The sequence below is a fragment of the Strigops habroptila genome, chromosome 5, assembly GCF_004027225.2.
Source record: "Strigops habroptila isolate Jane chromosome 5, bStrHab1.2.pri, whole genome shotgun sequence".
NCBI classification, from domain to species: domain Eukaryota; kingdom Metazoa; phylum Chordata; class Aves; order Psittaciformes; family Psittacidae; genus Strigops; species Strigops habroptila.
In genome coordinates, this window is record NC_044281.2 from 82,897,346 (window position 1) to 82,914,732 (window position 17,387).

The 17,387-nt window shown below is 45.1% G+C and overlaps 1 protein-coding gene across 3 annotated transcripts in view; it reads left to right on the top strand.

The window, feature by feature from the left end:
* The window catches only part of INPP5A (inositol polyphosphate-5-phosphatase A), a 222,461-nt gene that overhangs the window by 110,399 nt on the left and 94,675 nt on the right, over positions 1–17,387 (top strand). For all 3 annotated transcript variants that reach the window (XM_030486241.1, XM_030486240.1, XM_030486239.1), the window contains exons 5-6: positions 6,777–6,840; positions 11,864–11,967. In XM_030486241.1, coding sequence (XP_030342101.1) covers positions 6,777–6,840; positions 11,864–11,967 — 168 coding nt within the window. The remainder of the gene's footprint in view (positions 1–6,776; positions 6,841–11,863; positions 11,968–17,387) is intronic.

Here is a 17,387-nt window from a genome sequence, read left to right on the forward strand (position 1 = left end):
GCCTCCAGCCAGGTGGAGGAGAGGGATAATCGGGTTTACTGGACTGTGTGGATCAGATGGCCTGGCACATCAGTCCCACAGAAGTATAAGGCTCTAGTAGATACCGGTGCACAGTGTACTCTGATGCCATCAAGCTATCAAGGGGTGAAACCCATTTCTATTTCTGGAGTGACAGGAGGATCCCAAGCGTTAACTATGCTGGAAGCTGAAATCAGCCTGACTGGGAGGAAGTGGCAAAAGCACCCCATTGTAACTGGTCCAGGGGCTCCATGCATCCTTGGCATAGACTATCTCAGGAGAGGGTATTTCAAAGACCCAAAAGGGTATAGATGGGCTTTTGGTATCGCTGCCTTGGAGACAGAGGAAATTAAGCAGCTGTCCACCTTACCCGGTCTCTCAGAGGATCCTTCTGTTGTGGGGTTGCTGAAGGTCGAAGAACAACAAGTGCCAATTGCGACCACAACAGTGCACCGGCGGCAATATCGCACCAACCGAGACTCCTTGATTCCCATCCATAAGCTGATCCGCAGACTGGAGAGCCAAGGAGTGATCAGCAGGACCCGCTCACCCTTTAATAGCCCCATATGGCCAGTGCAAAAGTCTAATGGAGAGTGGAGATTAACAGTAGACTATCGTGGCCTGAACGAAGTCACACCACCATTGAGTGCTGCCGTACCGGACATGTTAGAACTTCAGTATGAACTGGAGTCAAAGGCAGCCAAGTGGTATGCCACAATTGACATTGCCAATGCATTTTTCTCAATCCCTTTGGCAGCAGAATGCAGGCCACAGTTTGCTTTCACTTGGAGGGGCGTCCAGTACACTTGGAACCGACTGCCCCAGGGGTGGAAACACAGCCCTACCATCTGCCATGGATTGATCCAGACTGCACTGGAACAGGGGCAAGCTCCAGAACACCTGCAATACATTGATGACATTATCGTGTGGGGTGATACAGCGGAAGAAGTTTTTGAGAAAGGGAGGAAAATAATCCAAATCCTGCTGAAGGCCGGTTTTGCCATAAAACGGAATAAGGTCAAGGGACCTGCACAGGAGATTCAATTTTTGGGAATAAAATGGCAAGATGGACGCCGCCAGATCCCCACAGACGTGATCAACAAGATAACAGCAATGTCTCCACCAACTAACAAGAAAGAAACACAAGCTTTCTTAGGTGTTGTGGGGTTCTGGAGAATGCACATCCCAAATTACAGTCTGATTGTAAGCCCTCTCTACCACGTGACCCGGAAGAAGAATGATTTCAAATGGGGCCCTGAGCAACAACAAGCCTTTGAACAAATTAAACGAGAAACAGTTCATGCAGTAGCCCTTGGACCAGTCCGGGCCGGGCCAGATGTGAAAAATGTGCTCTATACCGCAGCTGGGGAGAACGGTCCTACCTGGAGCCTCTGGCAGAAAGCTCCAGGGGAGACTCGAGGTCGACCCCTTGGCTTTTGGAGTCGGGGATATAAAGGATCCGAGGCCAGCTATACTCCCACTGAAAAAGAGATACTGGCAGCCTATGAAGGGGTTCGAGCTGCCTCAGAAGTGATTGGAACTGAAGCGCAGCTCCTCCTGGCACCCCGGTTGCCTGTGCTGGGTTGGATGTTCAAAGGCAGGGTCTCCTCTACACATCATGCAACTGATGCTACATGGAGCAAGTGGGCCGCACTAATTACACAACGAGCTCGAATAGGAAATCCCAGTCGTCCAGGAATTCTAGAAGTCATCATGGACTGGCCAGAGGGCAAAGATTTTGGGATGTCACCAGAAGAGGAGGTGACGCGTGCTGAAGAGGCCCCACCATATAATGAACTGTCAGAGAGTGAAAAGCAATATGCCTTGTTTACTGATGGGTCCTGCCGTATTGTGGGAAAGCATCGGAGATGGAAGGCAGCTGTGTGGAGTCCCCTGCGACAAGTTGCAGAAACTGCTGAGGGAGAGGGTGAATCGAGTCAATGTGCAGAGGTGAAAGCCATCCAGCTGGCCTTGGACATTGCTGAACGAGAAAAATGGCCAGTACTTTATCTCTATACTGACTCATGGATGGTGGCAAATGCCCTGTGGGGGTGGTTGCAGCAATGGAAGCAGAGCAACTGGCAACGCAGAAGTAAACCCATCTGGGCTGCTGCATTGTGGCAAGATATCGCTGCTCGGGTGCAGAACCTGGTGGTGAAGGTACGCCACGTAGATGCTCATGTACCCAAGAGTCGGGCCACTGAGGAACACCAGAATAACCAGCAAGTGGATAAAGCTGCTAAGATTAAAGTGGCTCAGATGGACTTGGATTGGCAACATAAGGGTGAATTATTTTTAGCCCGGTGGGCCCATGACACCTCAGGCCATCAAGGCAGAGATGCAACATATAGATGGGCTCGTGATCGAGGGGTGGACTTAACGATGGACACTATTGCCCAGGTTATTCACGAATGTGAAACATGTGCTGCAATTAAGCAAGCCAAGCGGTTAAAGCCTCTCTGGTATGGAGGACGATGGCTGAAGTACAAATATGGGGAGGCCTGGCAGATTGACTATATCACACTCCCACCAACCTGCCAGGGCAAGCGCTATGTGCTTACCATGGTGGAAGCAACCACCGGCTGGCTGGAAACATACGCTGTGTCCCATGCCACTGCCCGGAACACTATCCTGGGCCTTGAGAAACAAGTCTTGTGGCGACACGGCACCCCAGAGAGAATTGAGTCAGACAATGGGACTCATTTCCGGAACAACCTCATAGACACTTGGGCCAAAGAGCATGGCATTGAGTGGGTATACCACATCCCCTACCATGCACCAGCCTCTGGGAAAATCGAACGGTACAATGGGCTGTTAAAAACTACACTGAGAGCAATGGGTGGTGGGACTTTCAAACACTGGGATACACATTTACCAAAAGCCACCTGGTTGGTCAACAGTAGGGGATCTGCCAACAGGGCTGGCCCAGCCCAATCAGAACTTTTACGTACTGTAGAGGGGGATAAAGTTCCTGTGGTGCACATAAAGAATTTGTTGGGGAAGACAGTCTGGGTTATTCCTGCTTCAGGTAAAGGCAAACCCAGTCGTGGGGTTGCTTTTGCTCAGGGACCTGGATATACTTGGTGGGTAATGCGGGAAGATGGGGAAGTCCGATGTGTACCTCAAGGGGATTTGATTTTGGGGGAAAACAGCCAATGAACTCAATTGTACGCTGTTGCCTGCTCTATAACACTTTTATAGCCCACCAGCTGGATATCTTCAGGTCACCAGCCATTGACCCTGACTTCCCTCCGATCATCACCTCAACAAAGAATGAATTTTGAGGAAACCAGATGAGCTCAGCAGTGACCAGATGAGTTTGGCGGTATCATCAGCAGGCAACAACCCAACACCATGTACCGTCCCTCCTGCCCTGAAAGACTATTACAAGAGATGGAACCTGACATCATGGACTGGATGAGTTCAGCAATTTTACAGGGATTGGTCCATGGACTAGGGAACGATATCTTTCTCTGTGTGTGGGTGTGGGTGTATATATATGTGTATATATGGGACAGGGGTGATGGTGTGCTGAGAGATGTGGGATCTGAGCATGACGTGAATGGTATGGAATAAGGGGTGGATACTGTCCTGGGTTCAGCTATAGCAGTCATTTTTCTCCTGCTTAGTAGCTGGTGCAGTGCTGTGTTTTTTAACTTTCAGCCTGGGAACAACGCTGATAACACTGATGTTTTTAGTTGTTGCTAAGTAATGTTTATTCCAACCAAGGACTTTCTCAGTCTCATGCTTTGCCAGGGAGGAGGGGAAGCCGGGCGGAAGCAGAGACAGGACACCTGACCCAAACTAGCCAAAGGGGTATTCCATACCACAGCACGTCATGCCCAGTATATAAACCGGGGGGAGTTACCCGGAAGGCCCAGATCACTGCTCGGGTCGGGCTGGGTATCGGTCGGCGGGTGGTGAGCAATTGTATCCTCTCCCCTTGTTATTTCACTAATCGTTATTATCATTGGTGGTAGCAGTAGTGGTTTTGTGTTATACCTTAGTTGCGGGACTGCTCTTATCTCAACCCGTGGGAGTTGCATTCTTCCCATTCTCCTCCCCATCCCTCCGGGAGCGGGGGGAGGAAGAAGTGGGGGGGGGAGTGAGCGAGCGGCTGTGTGGTTCTGAGTTACCGGCTGGGCTCAAACCACGACAGTCATCCTTTTTGTTTAATGTATTGCTGCTTTTGTACTTCTCAATAAGGGCTTATCTAGTGGCAGGCTGCCTTTTTTTCCCTCAACCTCTGTTGAGTGCATCAGATGTATTTAAAGGCTCATCAAGTTCTCATTTAAAATTTATATATTTTTATATTCCAATATAAAGTCTGTTTACAACACTTTTTCATTTCTCACTTGACTTTCCTTTACTCTCATATGTAATTTCCCTCTCACTAACTGGAGGAAATTATGTGACTGTGAAGAAGTAGAAGGAAGCAGCAAGCTCACGGCATGCATAGGTGAGGTCTTGGCAAGGCTGCCGGGACATAAGTGGAGCCAAATGGGGGTGTCCCAGCTGGAGCCCCCCAGATCCATGGAGTGTTGCTGGACAGGGAGCAGGGCTCAGTGTTGGGAGGATGTGAAGGAAGGGCTGCAGCGGGTAGTCAGGGGATTGTCCCTGTTCAGGAAATTTTGTAAGCTTCAGGACAAGTTGGAGCTCGGGCTGTGTCAGCAGGTTGTGGCAGCCTCTTCTGCCCAGGCTTTTAGGTGCAAGTTAGACAGTTGTGTATCAGGCATGGCCTGAATTTGTAGCTTGCAAACCCTGGAAAATGTTCTGGTAGAGAAGTAGTCCTTCCTGTGATAATGGGGTTGTCTTTCCAAGCTGCCTTTGTGTGTCTCTCAGAGCACATCTGGCTAAAACATGCGGGTCTGGGATGCCCTGGGTGCTACCTGGGTGGTGGTGCTGGACCCGGTGAGCGGTGCCCCTCACTTCCTGGCAGGGTGAGCCTGCAGCCTTCCTTCAGCAGCCTCAGCAGGGGCTGCACTGCATTTCACCTGTGTGTGTGAGACCCACCTCTGGGCTAGATGGTCTCTTGCACTTCAGATCTTCAGTTCTTTGTTCTACCTGTGTAAGACACTGATTGCGATGAGCATTATTGTCACACTGCTGTGATGCGTGTGTCTGCACCACGGGCTGGTCATGACTGAGTTCCCTCAGGCCCTCTGTGAGCCCAACCCCCGCAGTCCGACAGTGGGTACACAGAAAATGTGGGATGCACAGTCATTTGGAGTGGCTTTCCTCTATCTCATGGGGTCCTGAAATCAATGGTGGGCCGACTGCTGTTCTCACCAGTCAGCCAGCACATCCTGATCAGTCTTGGGATGGATGGCGGTTCAGCTCGTGCCCCCATTGGGACCCAAGTGCTTCTGCCACTAAGGGGTATGCTTAGGTAGTATCCCAAAGAAAGGTGCTTGCTCTAATTTTCACCGAACCCTAGAATGGTTTGGGTTGAAGGGACCTTAAACTCATCCAGTTCCAACCCCCTGCCACGGGCAGGGACACCTTCCACTAGAGCAGGTTGTTCCAAGCCCCGTCCAGCCTGGCCTGGAATAATGGATTGTTGAAGATTAAGATCTCAGAAACCTTCAGAAACCAGGAAAGTACTTAAATATTTGTAAGGGAGAAGTACTAATATTCTGCTGAATGTGGGTGGACTTTGGTATGCTTTTAAAATGGATTTGCTGAGATGGGAGTTTATTTCTAAGACAGTAGAGATTACTGCTGTGCTGACATGCTTTACTCGGTCATGGACTATTAAAACTGTAGCACAATTCCATAGCTGGATTACGTCACTGTTTTGAGGAAAAACTAAAGAGAACAGTTACTGAGGACAAGATGAGCAGAAGGAGTTGTACATCCTGTCTAGATCCTAACTAGGAACACACAGTAGTTTATTTTCAATAGTAACTCAGATTCTTCATGTATTGTTGCGGGCACTGAACTCTGCTCATGGTGATGCTTGGAGACACACCAGTTCTGCCAGTGTCAAGAAACTTACCACGTATTCAAACCTCTCAGCCCCTCTGCTACTTGCATACCAAACATACAAGGCACCTGTATATTCTTTCTCTTCAGGTCAGTGCACCCAGGGAAAACACTCACCTCTGTGGCTTCACACCGACACTGGGAGCATCCGCTGCTCTGTACTGCTCAGCATCATAATTACTGTCCAACAGTTACCAGCATGGAAAGCTGGTACAAGCGGCACAAATATTCCCAACACTCCGGTCAGGTTTGTAGTGTTCCTGCCCTGCAGCTGGCAAAGGCAGCAACACTGCACAGCGTGGTAGGATGGAAGATCTGTACCTGGCTCTCAAACACTCTTGAATCTCTCACCCATCTCTCGTTTCTGGCCTGCAGTCTCCAAAAGCATTTGTTTTGCTCTGAAAGTGAAGCAGAAATTGTCAGGCTGCTTTTATAAAGGAACTGCAAGGATGCGTTGGGTGTTTGGGAAGGGATTGTATGTATTACTGATTGCATCCACCCGCTGGCATTTCTACCAGACCACCTGGGAATCCTGCCCTTACTGTGTTCAGTCAGCTGCCGGGGACCTTCTTTACAGTGGCTTATGAAGCTTCAGAGAAGCAGTAAAGGAAATGAATATTTGTATAGATCTTAGAAAATGTGAACTATTTATTAGTACTTCATTTCTGCTGGTTTGTTTTGTTGGTTGGTTGGATTTCACTTGGAAAGCACGATGATTTTTGGATTTAGTTAGCCAAAGTCGACATTTTTATAATTTCTTGTTGTTTTTACAGGCTCTGGGAAGTTTTTACTTTCTTCATGAATCTTTGAAAAACATCTACCAGTTTGATTTTAAAGGTAAGCAAAGGAACTGTATGTCGGTCATTGTTGTTTATACATCAAGGCAGCCTTTCTGATGGTAGTGCCTAGCAGTGGTTTCCAGGATGTGCGGGCTCCTGTCTGGTGCGTGCGGGTTCCCTGACGACAGACAGGACTTTTCTTACCTTTTATAGCCCTCGAAGAAGTCAGTGGAGCGGCCACAGGTTGAACACTGGTGCATTAATCATTCCCAGGCAGATAGACCTTTGGATCCATAGAGATCCCTGATGATTTCAGAAGAACTCTTAATGGCCACAGGGTTCTTCCCTGTAGATCAGATATAGGACCAGGACCTTAAATGTCCAGCTGTGATGGTCATTTTGCAAAGCAGTTGAGGTAGATTTATGGCTTAAATTACTTTGGAGCAGTGCAGGTCAGTAGGAGGGTGTCATTGGTTTTAACCCATATTGATCTCGCAGGTTGGAGGTCTTGCTAAATCTCCAAAGTTTAAAAGGAATGCTAGGCTATGGACATTAAATATCGGAAATCTCATAGAAAATTATTGAATGCTTCCTGGGGTGTATGTAGAAAAGATTATGTGAAATTTATGTTATTTCAGTGGAGAACTGTCTGTATATTAAATACAAAACCCTTCTGAGCTTCATTTAGCTTACTGAGCTGAATCAAATTAATACTACATCCAGCATCCCATTAATTTGAGACACTGCTGAAATGGTGGTAACTGTGGAGTGAACTGATTGTCTTAATTACAGAGATCCATTAGTTTTGTTCTCAGTAGAGACAGATTCTCTCTGCTCATATAATTGAGGGTACAGGGTCTTCCTTCCCTGAGATGTTTGAACAGTAGTTCTATGTATATAGCAATTCAAGATTCAGCCAGCATAACTCCACTGTCATCACTGGTTTCAATGCAGAAGGAAACTTTTAGCTATGTTTTAGACAGTTTGGAGTAGATTTTATTTCTGAGAGACCATACGGGAAAACTCAGTGATGCAGGGACTTCTAATGCGAGGTCATAGCCAGTCTTTCTCCCACACCAGTGCAGTTTTGCAGTCACTAAGGAATGACAGTGTTATCAGCTGAACTGCGTGCAGGGTTGGAAATACTGGAGGCAACTGGCATTGCAGGTGAAGCTGTGGGTCTGAGATGCTGTCCCTGGACTGCCCAGCCTGCTGGTCCACTGTTAGTAGTTTATTCGTTGTGCCATGTGAAGGCTTTGAGTGTCAGTGACATGAGAACTGCATCTGCACAACCAGTTCCTGAGCCCACAGCTTCATCCCACCCGTTCTGCTCAGAATTCCACCTAAAGTTCCCTCTGGCCGGTCATAGGGGAGGACTGCTCTAGTGACGTCCAAGAGAGGGAAGTGACAAGTCGTTTAGGAAAAGAGGAGCTTTCTGGGTTTGTTAACTGTTGGCTGACAGCTTATTAGCTACTCTATAGCTTTTAAAAGAAAGCATAAGAAGGAAAAAGTGAGAAAAGGAAGGAAAAAGTGAGAAAAGGAAGGAAAAAGTGTAGGGAAAATAGATGATATTACAGTATTGTCACTATTATAATTGCTATAAAGAAATAAGCAGACACTTGTTCCAGAAAATAAATGCTTTAAATGTTCAGTGCTTTGTTTTGCTTGGCAAAGCCTGAGCAAGGCCAGACAGGGTGTGAGCTGCACATCAAGAGGTGTTTGGCCAAGTCATGGCTTGAAAAGAGCAAACTCTTGATAAAAACCCAAGGAAGCGGTGGATCGTGTTATAAGTCACGCACTGCCTCTTAACGCAGAGCAGAATCAGTCTCCCCGAGTAGTGTTTGTAAAATACGAGCCTGAAGACTCCCATCTTTCAGGGGAAGTGTAAAACTTGCCTCTTCTCTCTTGACTATTGACATTTTCACAGTGTAGTAAGCCCTTAAATCAGAGGGAAAATCCAAACAGTTACAAACGTTCTCTGGACAAAAATCATTATGAAATTTTGGTTCTACTCAAAAGCATGCAAAGAATAGATGTTTATCTACAATTCAATATTCCCACAACATCACTGTATCTTTTCACTGCAGAGTTGGATGTGACTAATACAGTCTTTGGAAAAGAAAAAAAAGATTGTTTTTCAGTTCTCAGAAAACTTATTTGAGTTTTAAAATGAGAACAATTTTCTCCTACAGCGTCATGTATTATTTGCTACAGTGCAGGTGGTGTTGGACTCTTTTACAGTGGTCAGAGACCCAAACATTTGCTTACAAGTTAATCTCTTGGCAAGCTGTGTGTTCCAAAAGGCCATCATTCAGCAGCAGGGTTTGCTGGCCTGGGCATTAGCCCAGATTTCATCCGCTGCTTTGATTGACAGAAAGAATCTCCTTTTCCCTGATTTGGAATCAGAAATAGTGCACAGGTATCTTTATTTGGAAAAGACATGGCATGTAAATGAATCGCTGGGTCGTAAATAGCATTGATGTTAACACAGGGTGATGGTGAAGGGCCTCCTCTCTGCCAAGTGCTACCTTTTACGTAGGTTCTCACAACAGGTGCCCAGGGTCCTTCCAGTTCTGCCAAATGTTTTCTGTATCCTGAATGACATCGGGATTGTTTTGCTGACACTGTTAAACTTCTTGAAAGAGGCACATCCATCCATGATCTACCTACAGTAATGCCACATTAGTTTATCAGGGTATTTGTTTAATCTTCCTGAGGGAGCCAGATCTCAAAGTGATTGGCACATAGAGAATGATGCTTTTTTTGCCGTCTGAAGATATCCAGATACATTGCAGTAAATGCTTCCTCAGATTATATAAAATACTTTAGCTAGACAACTCCAAGTGACAAGGTTTTGTATTGCTTGGTATTTCCACCAGATACCCAGGAGAACTGGACAGTTCAGGGCCCTTGGTGATAATCGTTGTTCTGGAGTTTTTCTCTTAATGGTAGCTGTAAGATAGCTCCCAAATTCCTTGTTGGAAGAGTTAGGTAAATTAAGTCAGGTTCTTGACTTTAGACATGGCCATACATTGCCCCGATCAGGAGAGACCAAGTACAAAGTGGATCGAGAGGCAGAACCTTTTGATCATGAGCTGTATATATCCATAGATCGATTGCTAAGGCTGAAGAGTCTGTGCTCCTTCTGTCTGTGATGTGTCCATTAAAGATTTTGGAAAGTGGTGGGCTTTACCACTAAGTCTCTTTGACAAACACAGCACCCGTTCCAGGTTTAAATGCACATGTTGACCTGTGCTGATAGCCAGGAATGGATAGTCTGGAGGTGGGTGACTACAAGGTCACCAAGCAGCCAATACGGGATTTGAATGGAGTGAGTCCAGTTCATCTTCTCCATATACCCAGAGCAAGATACTTTTACTTTCTTGGTTTGAAATAATCTGATCAGGAGAACTGGTTCAGAGGCCTAGTATCAGTGAAGGCCATTCAAAAATAAGACTCTCTTTTACTCTAAGGGTTTTCAAGTGTCTGAGTTCAGTTGGAGTTGTAGGTATTTGCATCATTATGAATACCCAGGCTTTTTCAGGATCTTGCTCAGTAAGAGAATCTTGGGCAGGAAGTTGCCCATCAAAATAATGTGTTAAGTAGAAAATTAATGTCCTCTTTTTTAGTCAGGTTTCTCCTGGCTGTTTCTGAATTCCATTGGTGTCTCCATTTCTGGTTTAGGATGTAACAGTAAGAAATTTCTATTCTTCCTGTTCTAGACCACTCAGTAAACCACTTGGGTTTGCCCCATCGTATTCTCTGCTACTCTCTTGTCCCCGAGGGAAACATTCAGTCTCTTCGTATAACCATAGAATTCCAGACTGGTTTGGGTTGAAGGGACCTTAAAGCTCATCCAGCTCCAACCCCCTGCCACGGGCAGGGACACCTTCCACTAGAGCAGGTTGCTCCAAGCCCCTGTGTCCAACCTGGCCTTGAACACTGCCAGGGATGGGGCAGCCACAGCTTCTCTGGGCACCCTGTGCCAGCGCCTCAGCACCCTCACAGGGAAGAGCTTCTGCCTCAGAGCTCATCTCAATCTCCCCTCTGGCAGGTTAAAGCCATTCCCCTTGGCCTGTCCCTACAGGCCCTTGTCCAAAGCCCCTCTCCAGGTTTCTTGTAGCCCCTTTAGGCACTGGGAGCTGCTCTGACGTCTCCCTGGAGCTCTATATAAGAACTTTTTTTCATGTTTCTTGTTTTGTCTCAGGGCATTGCAGTATTTGAACGATTCAGTGGGTGACTGGAGGATGTCACCTCTGTTTTCAGAGACAATTGTTAATTAAAAACCAGCCTACCTCAGATCAGTTCCACAAGAGGAATAGGCTGCTCTGCTTGTGGTCAACTCATCCTTCGTTAGGAGCTCCCCCAGCGTTACAGAGTCAGTTCTAGAGTGAGAACCACACTAGAGGCCACAGCCTGCCCAGCAGAAAACTCAAGTGTGGCCAGACACTAAGTCAACAATGATGGTCAAAACTGATGATTTAAAGGAAAAGGCAGAAAGTGAGATAACCTAAATCAATAAGTACTTGTTGGATGGATAAAAGATGTGATTAATAATGTGTTACAGATGTACATCAGTTGATGCTTGGGTAGGCGGACTTAAAACCTGAAAACAGGGGATGGTGGATGAAACATACGGATAATCACTGCTCCTAAGTAACATTCTGTACCTGAATGTGTTTTGCATTAATTAATTTCCCTGTCAAGCACCCAGCATGGATTGCTGGATGCTGGCTGAGAACACAAACAAGCATCTCCTGGAAGAACCATGCCAGAAAGTTTGAGTGCAAGGGTGTGCAGAGACCTGGCTTGTAATTAGAGCTCCAGCACTGTACAGTGCTCAGGGTAGTAAAACTACCAGTACCCGTGGCTGTCTCACCTCTAGAGGACTGAAGCAGAGACTCCAGTTTGTATGTGGTTAGTGGGCTCTCTTTTTAACTCCACAACAGCTCAATGCTCGTGTATTTTGGCCGAGGCCCTAACACCTCTTTTGCAGATGCCACTGCTTTGCCAAGGAGTGCTGTAAGCTGCATATGATGCTAAAAATAAGTCTGTTAATTTTGGTTTATGTTTCTTCCTAGCTAAGAAGTATAAAAAGGTTACTGGCAAAGAAATCTACTCTGACACTCTAGAAAGCACGCCGATGCTGGAAAAAGAGAAGTTTCCACAGGATTATTTCCCTGAGGTATGCACAATCCGCGGAGCATTCCCAAATACTCTGTTTGATCCTGATTTGCTCTGGTGACTTGAGTTGCTACTCCCAGTAGTGTAAATAAGGTCAGAATCGAGTCTTGGGTTTTTATTTGTTTCTCAGTTTCTTGTCACCTATAATGTGTGTTTTAAGTCATTGCATGGATTTACCCAAGTCAAATGGAGTTCTTTGTGTAGTTGGAAACCCTTGTGAGGGAGGGAGACAGTGATGAAAAGGCTTGTTTGTGCATTTAAAACCAAGGGAATGGCCCACAGTGCCAACTGCAAGTCCGTTTCAGGGAGAATTACTCCTTGGCAGGGGGAAACATGACTCTGAATGGATTCCATTTGTATTCAGCGGGAGCCGCTCCGGGATCACAGCTGAAGCAATGCTGGTTCCTGTTTGGTACAGTGAGGAGTCGCTGCAGTCCTGCCAGCCTGTAGGAAAAGGGGTTTCATTCTGGTGCAAGAGTTCACCTGACTTGAAAACATATTGATGTGTTCCTCTGGCACTGCCTTGCTACTCCCTGGTTTGGTTGTTCTCGTAAGAACTGGGGAGTGCTGTGTGTGTGATGGTGAAGATGAAGGTCTTGTCAAACCCAGCAGCATAATCACAGCTGAGGACTTCCTTCCGCTGCCCCTGCAAGTGCAGTTGCACATGCAAGCAGTCTTTGCCTGCAGTTCTCTTCTTTGATGCTTACTTTTATTTGCTCATTTTTAATTTCTTAAAAACATCTAGAACATGGTGTTCAGTGGTTAGTGTTTACAGGCCAAGTGAACAGATTTATTGGATTTGTTTTACATTTGTGCATCAAACAGGCATGTTACTGCTTTAATACAAGGAAGAACTTAATAAACTCTAAAAATTGATTTAGAGTTTGTAAATATACACAGAGCCATTTACACAGTGCACGTGTGCTTGGGAGAGCGTCGATGGGTAATTATGGGGTTCATGGCATGTAGGTTATTCTTTTCTTTGATACTGAATTATTTCTGTATCTCCGTGCTGGAAGGGAAGCTCCCTTGCCCTAATTTTTACTAGCTTTTACCTCCTGTGAATCAACATCTTAAATACTCCTATGAAGTGTTCCATCATTTTGAAGGCCCTTCAGGTGGTTACTCAGCTATTTGTTTTTCTCCTCCATCAGCAGTAAGCTCTAAGCTCTAGCACTGTGGGTGATTGACAACAGGGTAGGAAACGAACAGTGCTGCTGAATGATTTGATTGTAATACTGAGAGCACTGAACAGCAATAGGCCAAATTATGGATTGCTCACTGGTACCAGGGAGAACAATTCCCATCGTTATTTTCCTGCTGTTGTTTCATCATCAGACTGGCAAATGTGTAACTTGCTCAGCATCATCTGTTACGCCTCTTACACGAACAGCTCCTCGCGGGCTCTTGGAGACGTGGCTGGGTCCAGTGGCTCTCCCACACTGCTGTGGACCAGGGATCGTGTTCATTTTCTGCTCAGCGATCAGGTGTTCGCACACTGATATTTGGAGCAGTAGCTCCTGTATTCAGTGCACTCTGCAGTGCTGCTTTAGCTACAGGGCTATGAGGTTCAGAGCCCAAGAAGCATCTAAAATAAGAACCTAAAGCACTGGCACAGGGTGCCCAGAGAAGCTGTGGCTGCCCCATCCCTGGCAGTGTTCAAGGCCAGGTTGGACACAGGGGCTTGGAGCAACCTGCTCTCGTGGAAGGTGTCCCTGCCCGGGGCAGGGGGTTAGAGCTGGATGAGCCTTAAGGTCCCTTCAACCCAAACCAGTCTGCGATTCTATGATAGACACATTTCTATTTTTAAAGCTAAAATTAATCTTGTTGTTTTCTTCCTTGAGAAGTGTTGACAATAATGATGCTAATTCAAAGACTACAAAATAATGTCTAGTTTGAGAACTTGAGTTGTCACAGCAGAAAGCGTGAGCAGCATATCTCCAAACATCACATTTACATGCTCTTGTGTGTTTTAGCCACTTCTCATATCACAAGTACAATGTTTTGTGTGAGAAACAGTTTAAGACTGATTTCTTTTCTTTTTATTACTGCTGCTTAAGGATGATCTAAAAGTAATTACAATGATTGAGGCATAATGCAATTCAAAATAATTACAGCCCACTGCATATAAAACTAACAAAACTTTCTGTCTTGATTTATGGCTATTCTTGGCTCGGCATGAGACTCAAATGATGCCTCTGGGAGCAACACTCCAGATAATGTTAGGCCATTTAAAAAAAAGCAGATTTGTGTAGTCTATCAGGCCTGAGTAATTTTTTTCCCCATAGTGAGAAATTGGTTGTTATCATAGATCACAGATACTGCTCAAAGCTCTTGTGAAAGATGAATTAATTTCACTAATGCTTTAATGCAAACCTTTCATGGAGAAGGCTGTATGGTGATAACCTTACTGCGGTCTCTCCTTTCTCAATGATGATTTATGTTGTCTTTTAGTAGATGAAACTGGCTGTATTCACAATCCATCTGCTGGCTAAAGGAATCCTATTAACAGAGGATCTGAGAAGAGACTTAATACTGTAAGGTGAAAGATGTGGTACCCCCTTTCTGGGACATGCAGTAGGAATTTTTTCTCCTATTTTAAAATGTAGATACCTCTGTGAGAGTGTACAGATGATCTATATCAGCTCTGTCTGGTTTTATGCTGGCTTACAGATGGTGGAGCAGCTAGTGACTATTTGTTAAACTGAAAATAAAGATTGTGGCTTTGAAATGTGCAAGAAAGAATTTTCTCTTTCCTCCTTCCCAAGCTATCATTCTTTAAATTCTGTTTCCAAAAGGCTCTTCTTTCCAAATACTGTATTTGGAAATATTAAAGCACATCAGTGATCCAAAATACATAATACATATGTTGTTCAGCTGCAGTGTATATCTAAGGTGAAGGATGACATTTTTGTATTTAAGGTGTTAAACAGTGGTACGACTACTGGGCAGTATTAAGTCCAGAGCCTACTAACCTTTGCGTTCTTAATGTTAAATAGACGAATTGATCTTAAGGTCTTTTCCAACCCTAACCATTCTGTGATTCTATGAAATTATTAACAAATTAATTATTTATTGAAATTAAAGGAATTAAGTAAGAGTGTTCAAGTTATGAGTAAAGGTAATTTACAGGTTGGTGTGGGGAAATACACAAACTACACAACAAAACCATTGCCATTCTGTGTTACAGAGGCATTGGTGTCCGTGCTTTATTCTGCCTAGGCAGGGTGACGTTCTCCAGTAAGAGCTGAAGTACCTCCCCGATCTTCTGTGCTGGATTTTGCTTGGCCGAGTGAAAGGTCCGAACCATCATGTTTCCGTCCACCACTGCTGCTCTTGTAACTACTTTAAGTCATATGCTCCACCAATAAGGTGGCTGTATAGAGAAAAGCTAAAGAAAATCTTAATTGGAGGAGAGACTGGTGACATGCTGAGTTAGGCTTATCCTGTCCATAGCAGCACATTTGTTGTGAGATCCCAGTTTGTCATTTTGGGACAAGACATGGAACCTCCTGATGGCATTTCTGTGTCATGTTATCTCTGTGCTGCTGTTACCTTCATAGTATAAACCTTATTGCTGTAATTATCTCCCTTTAAAGACTGTTTTATAAAACAGGGTTTGTAATGAGACTTTGCATTCTCAGAAAGAGTGAAATAAGCTCCAGAGTCACTGTCATACGTGGGGTTGGGCAGCTAAAATTTAGGTCTGTTGTTTATACGTCTTCAACCCTAAATTCTGCTGTTCCAAGGAAAGGAATTCTTGGAGACTGAAATGTTATTCAGGGAGTTTATTGAAATACAGGAGGAAGAAAGAAGGTGCCTTGTGAAACAGAAGAAATCTCTGGCAGTGGATGTGAAGTGTGGGAAGAGGCGGGTGTCTGTGTTGCACTTGCACACACAAACCATTATTCTAGCAGTTTCTGGCAATGATGTAGATCATTGCACCTCAGGGGCAGGGCCGGGCCGCTCTGACCTCACACCATGCTCTGCAACCCCTTCATCCCCTTGGTCCTTCGTGGTTGTCTAGCAGGTGAAGAAGGGACCCCTGAACCTCTGCCCCACCACGTGGGTACTGGTACCCGTTGCTTCCACAGGCCTTCTGCCACTTCACATGGTAACTCGCGACTTTCTTACATTGACCTTTCTTTCAAATGTTGCATGATTATTGTATTTCTGCCCTAAAATAACTTCTAGTGAAGGAATTGGGTATTGCTGCTGGTTGGCTCCTCCACTGGTGACATGTATAGGAAGAAGCTGTCAGCAGTGATGATTTGCATGTCCCATGGTTTGGTATGTGAAAATAAGTGGAGCAAGTGTAGATTTTATCATATATTTCTTATGTTTGCATATGTCATGCACAGATACTTAAATGTTTTCTACCAATAGATATATTCTTACTAAATTCTTCATACTGTATTTTCTCATAAATAAAGGGTTAATGAAAGCATTATGTGAAAAAGCAAATTATCAATTAAATAATGACACTACATAATAGACTTTGTCATTAGATAGATTGACTTCATGTCCTTCAGCTCTCACGATACATTTTTTAATGAGTGCCATAGATACTTTCATTTGCAGACTCTTAAATTTATGTAATGACTTCTAAAAATCTTTAGCAGTAAAAACATAACTGATAGTGCTGTTACAATGCTTGATGGTGTTCAGAGCCTGAGTTGGGCTTGAGTTCCCCATGTTCTGCATGTTACTCTGAAATACAGGGAAATTGGAAAGGCACTTTGGGCAGTTTGTATACAAACTCCTAAAAACACAAGAGAATAAACTCTCCAGTTCTGTACACCGATCTAACGAAAGAAAGGAGGTAATTTTGGGGCAGGAACTACATTCTGCATGGGTTTTGTGAGTAGTTGTCATAACACACACTCCTTTCCCTGGCTAGTTAAACACTGAGGATCGTCTGAGTCTGTGGAATGTGGGTTCCTGCGTGTGGCTCGGAGGAGGGGTTGCTCTCACCCTGGTGACAGGGGCCTGTTGGTGCTGAACGTTCTTGGTGCCTCAGTTGTTCTGGCTGCTCATGTGCAAGATTGCGGGTCTTCCTCAGAACTGGGGTGTTCCTTTAAGGAGCTGCAATTACACTGCAGTCATTGCCACTTGAATACGTCTTTCCTTCGTGCCCCTGCTTTGTATGGTTGAATAAACCCTTGCTGGGTCACTATTTAATTTGATATGGTCCCTCTCAGTAAAATGATGGAGAAAAGATGAATTAAGGCTCTGTGCTAGTCGTTATCAATCATGGTTTGTGTGCATTACTTATTGCTCACAGTGCTTTTTGACATTAGCCCTCTATAACCTCTCTCTTCATGTTAATGTTGTCTGGAGGTCCTTTTACCCGATGTAGCAGAGGTTATTTATGTAGGTGGTGTTTCTAGGGGGTTTTAAAAGGTCAGCGCGATCTCCTGA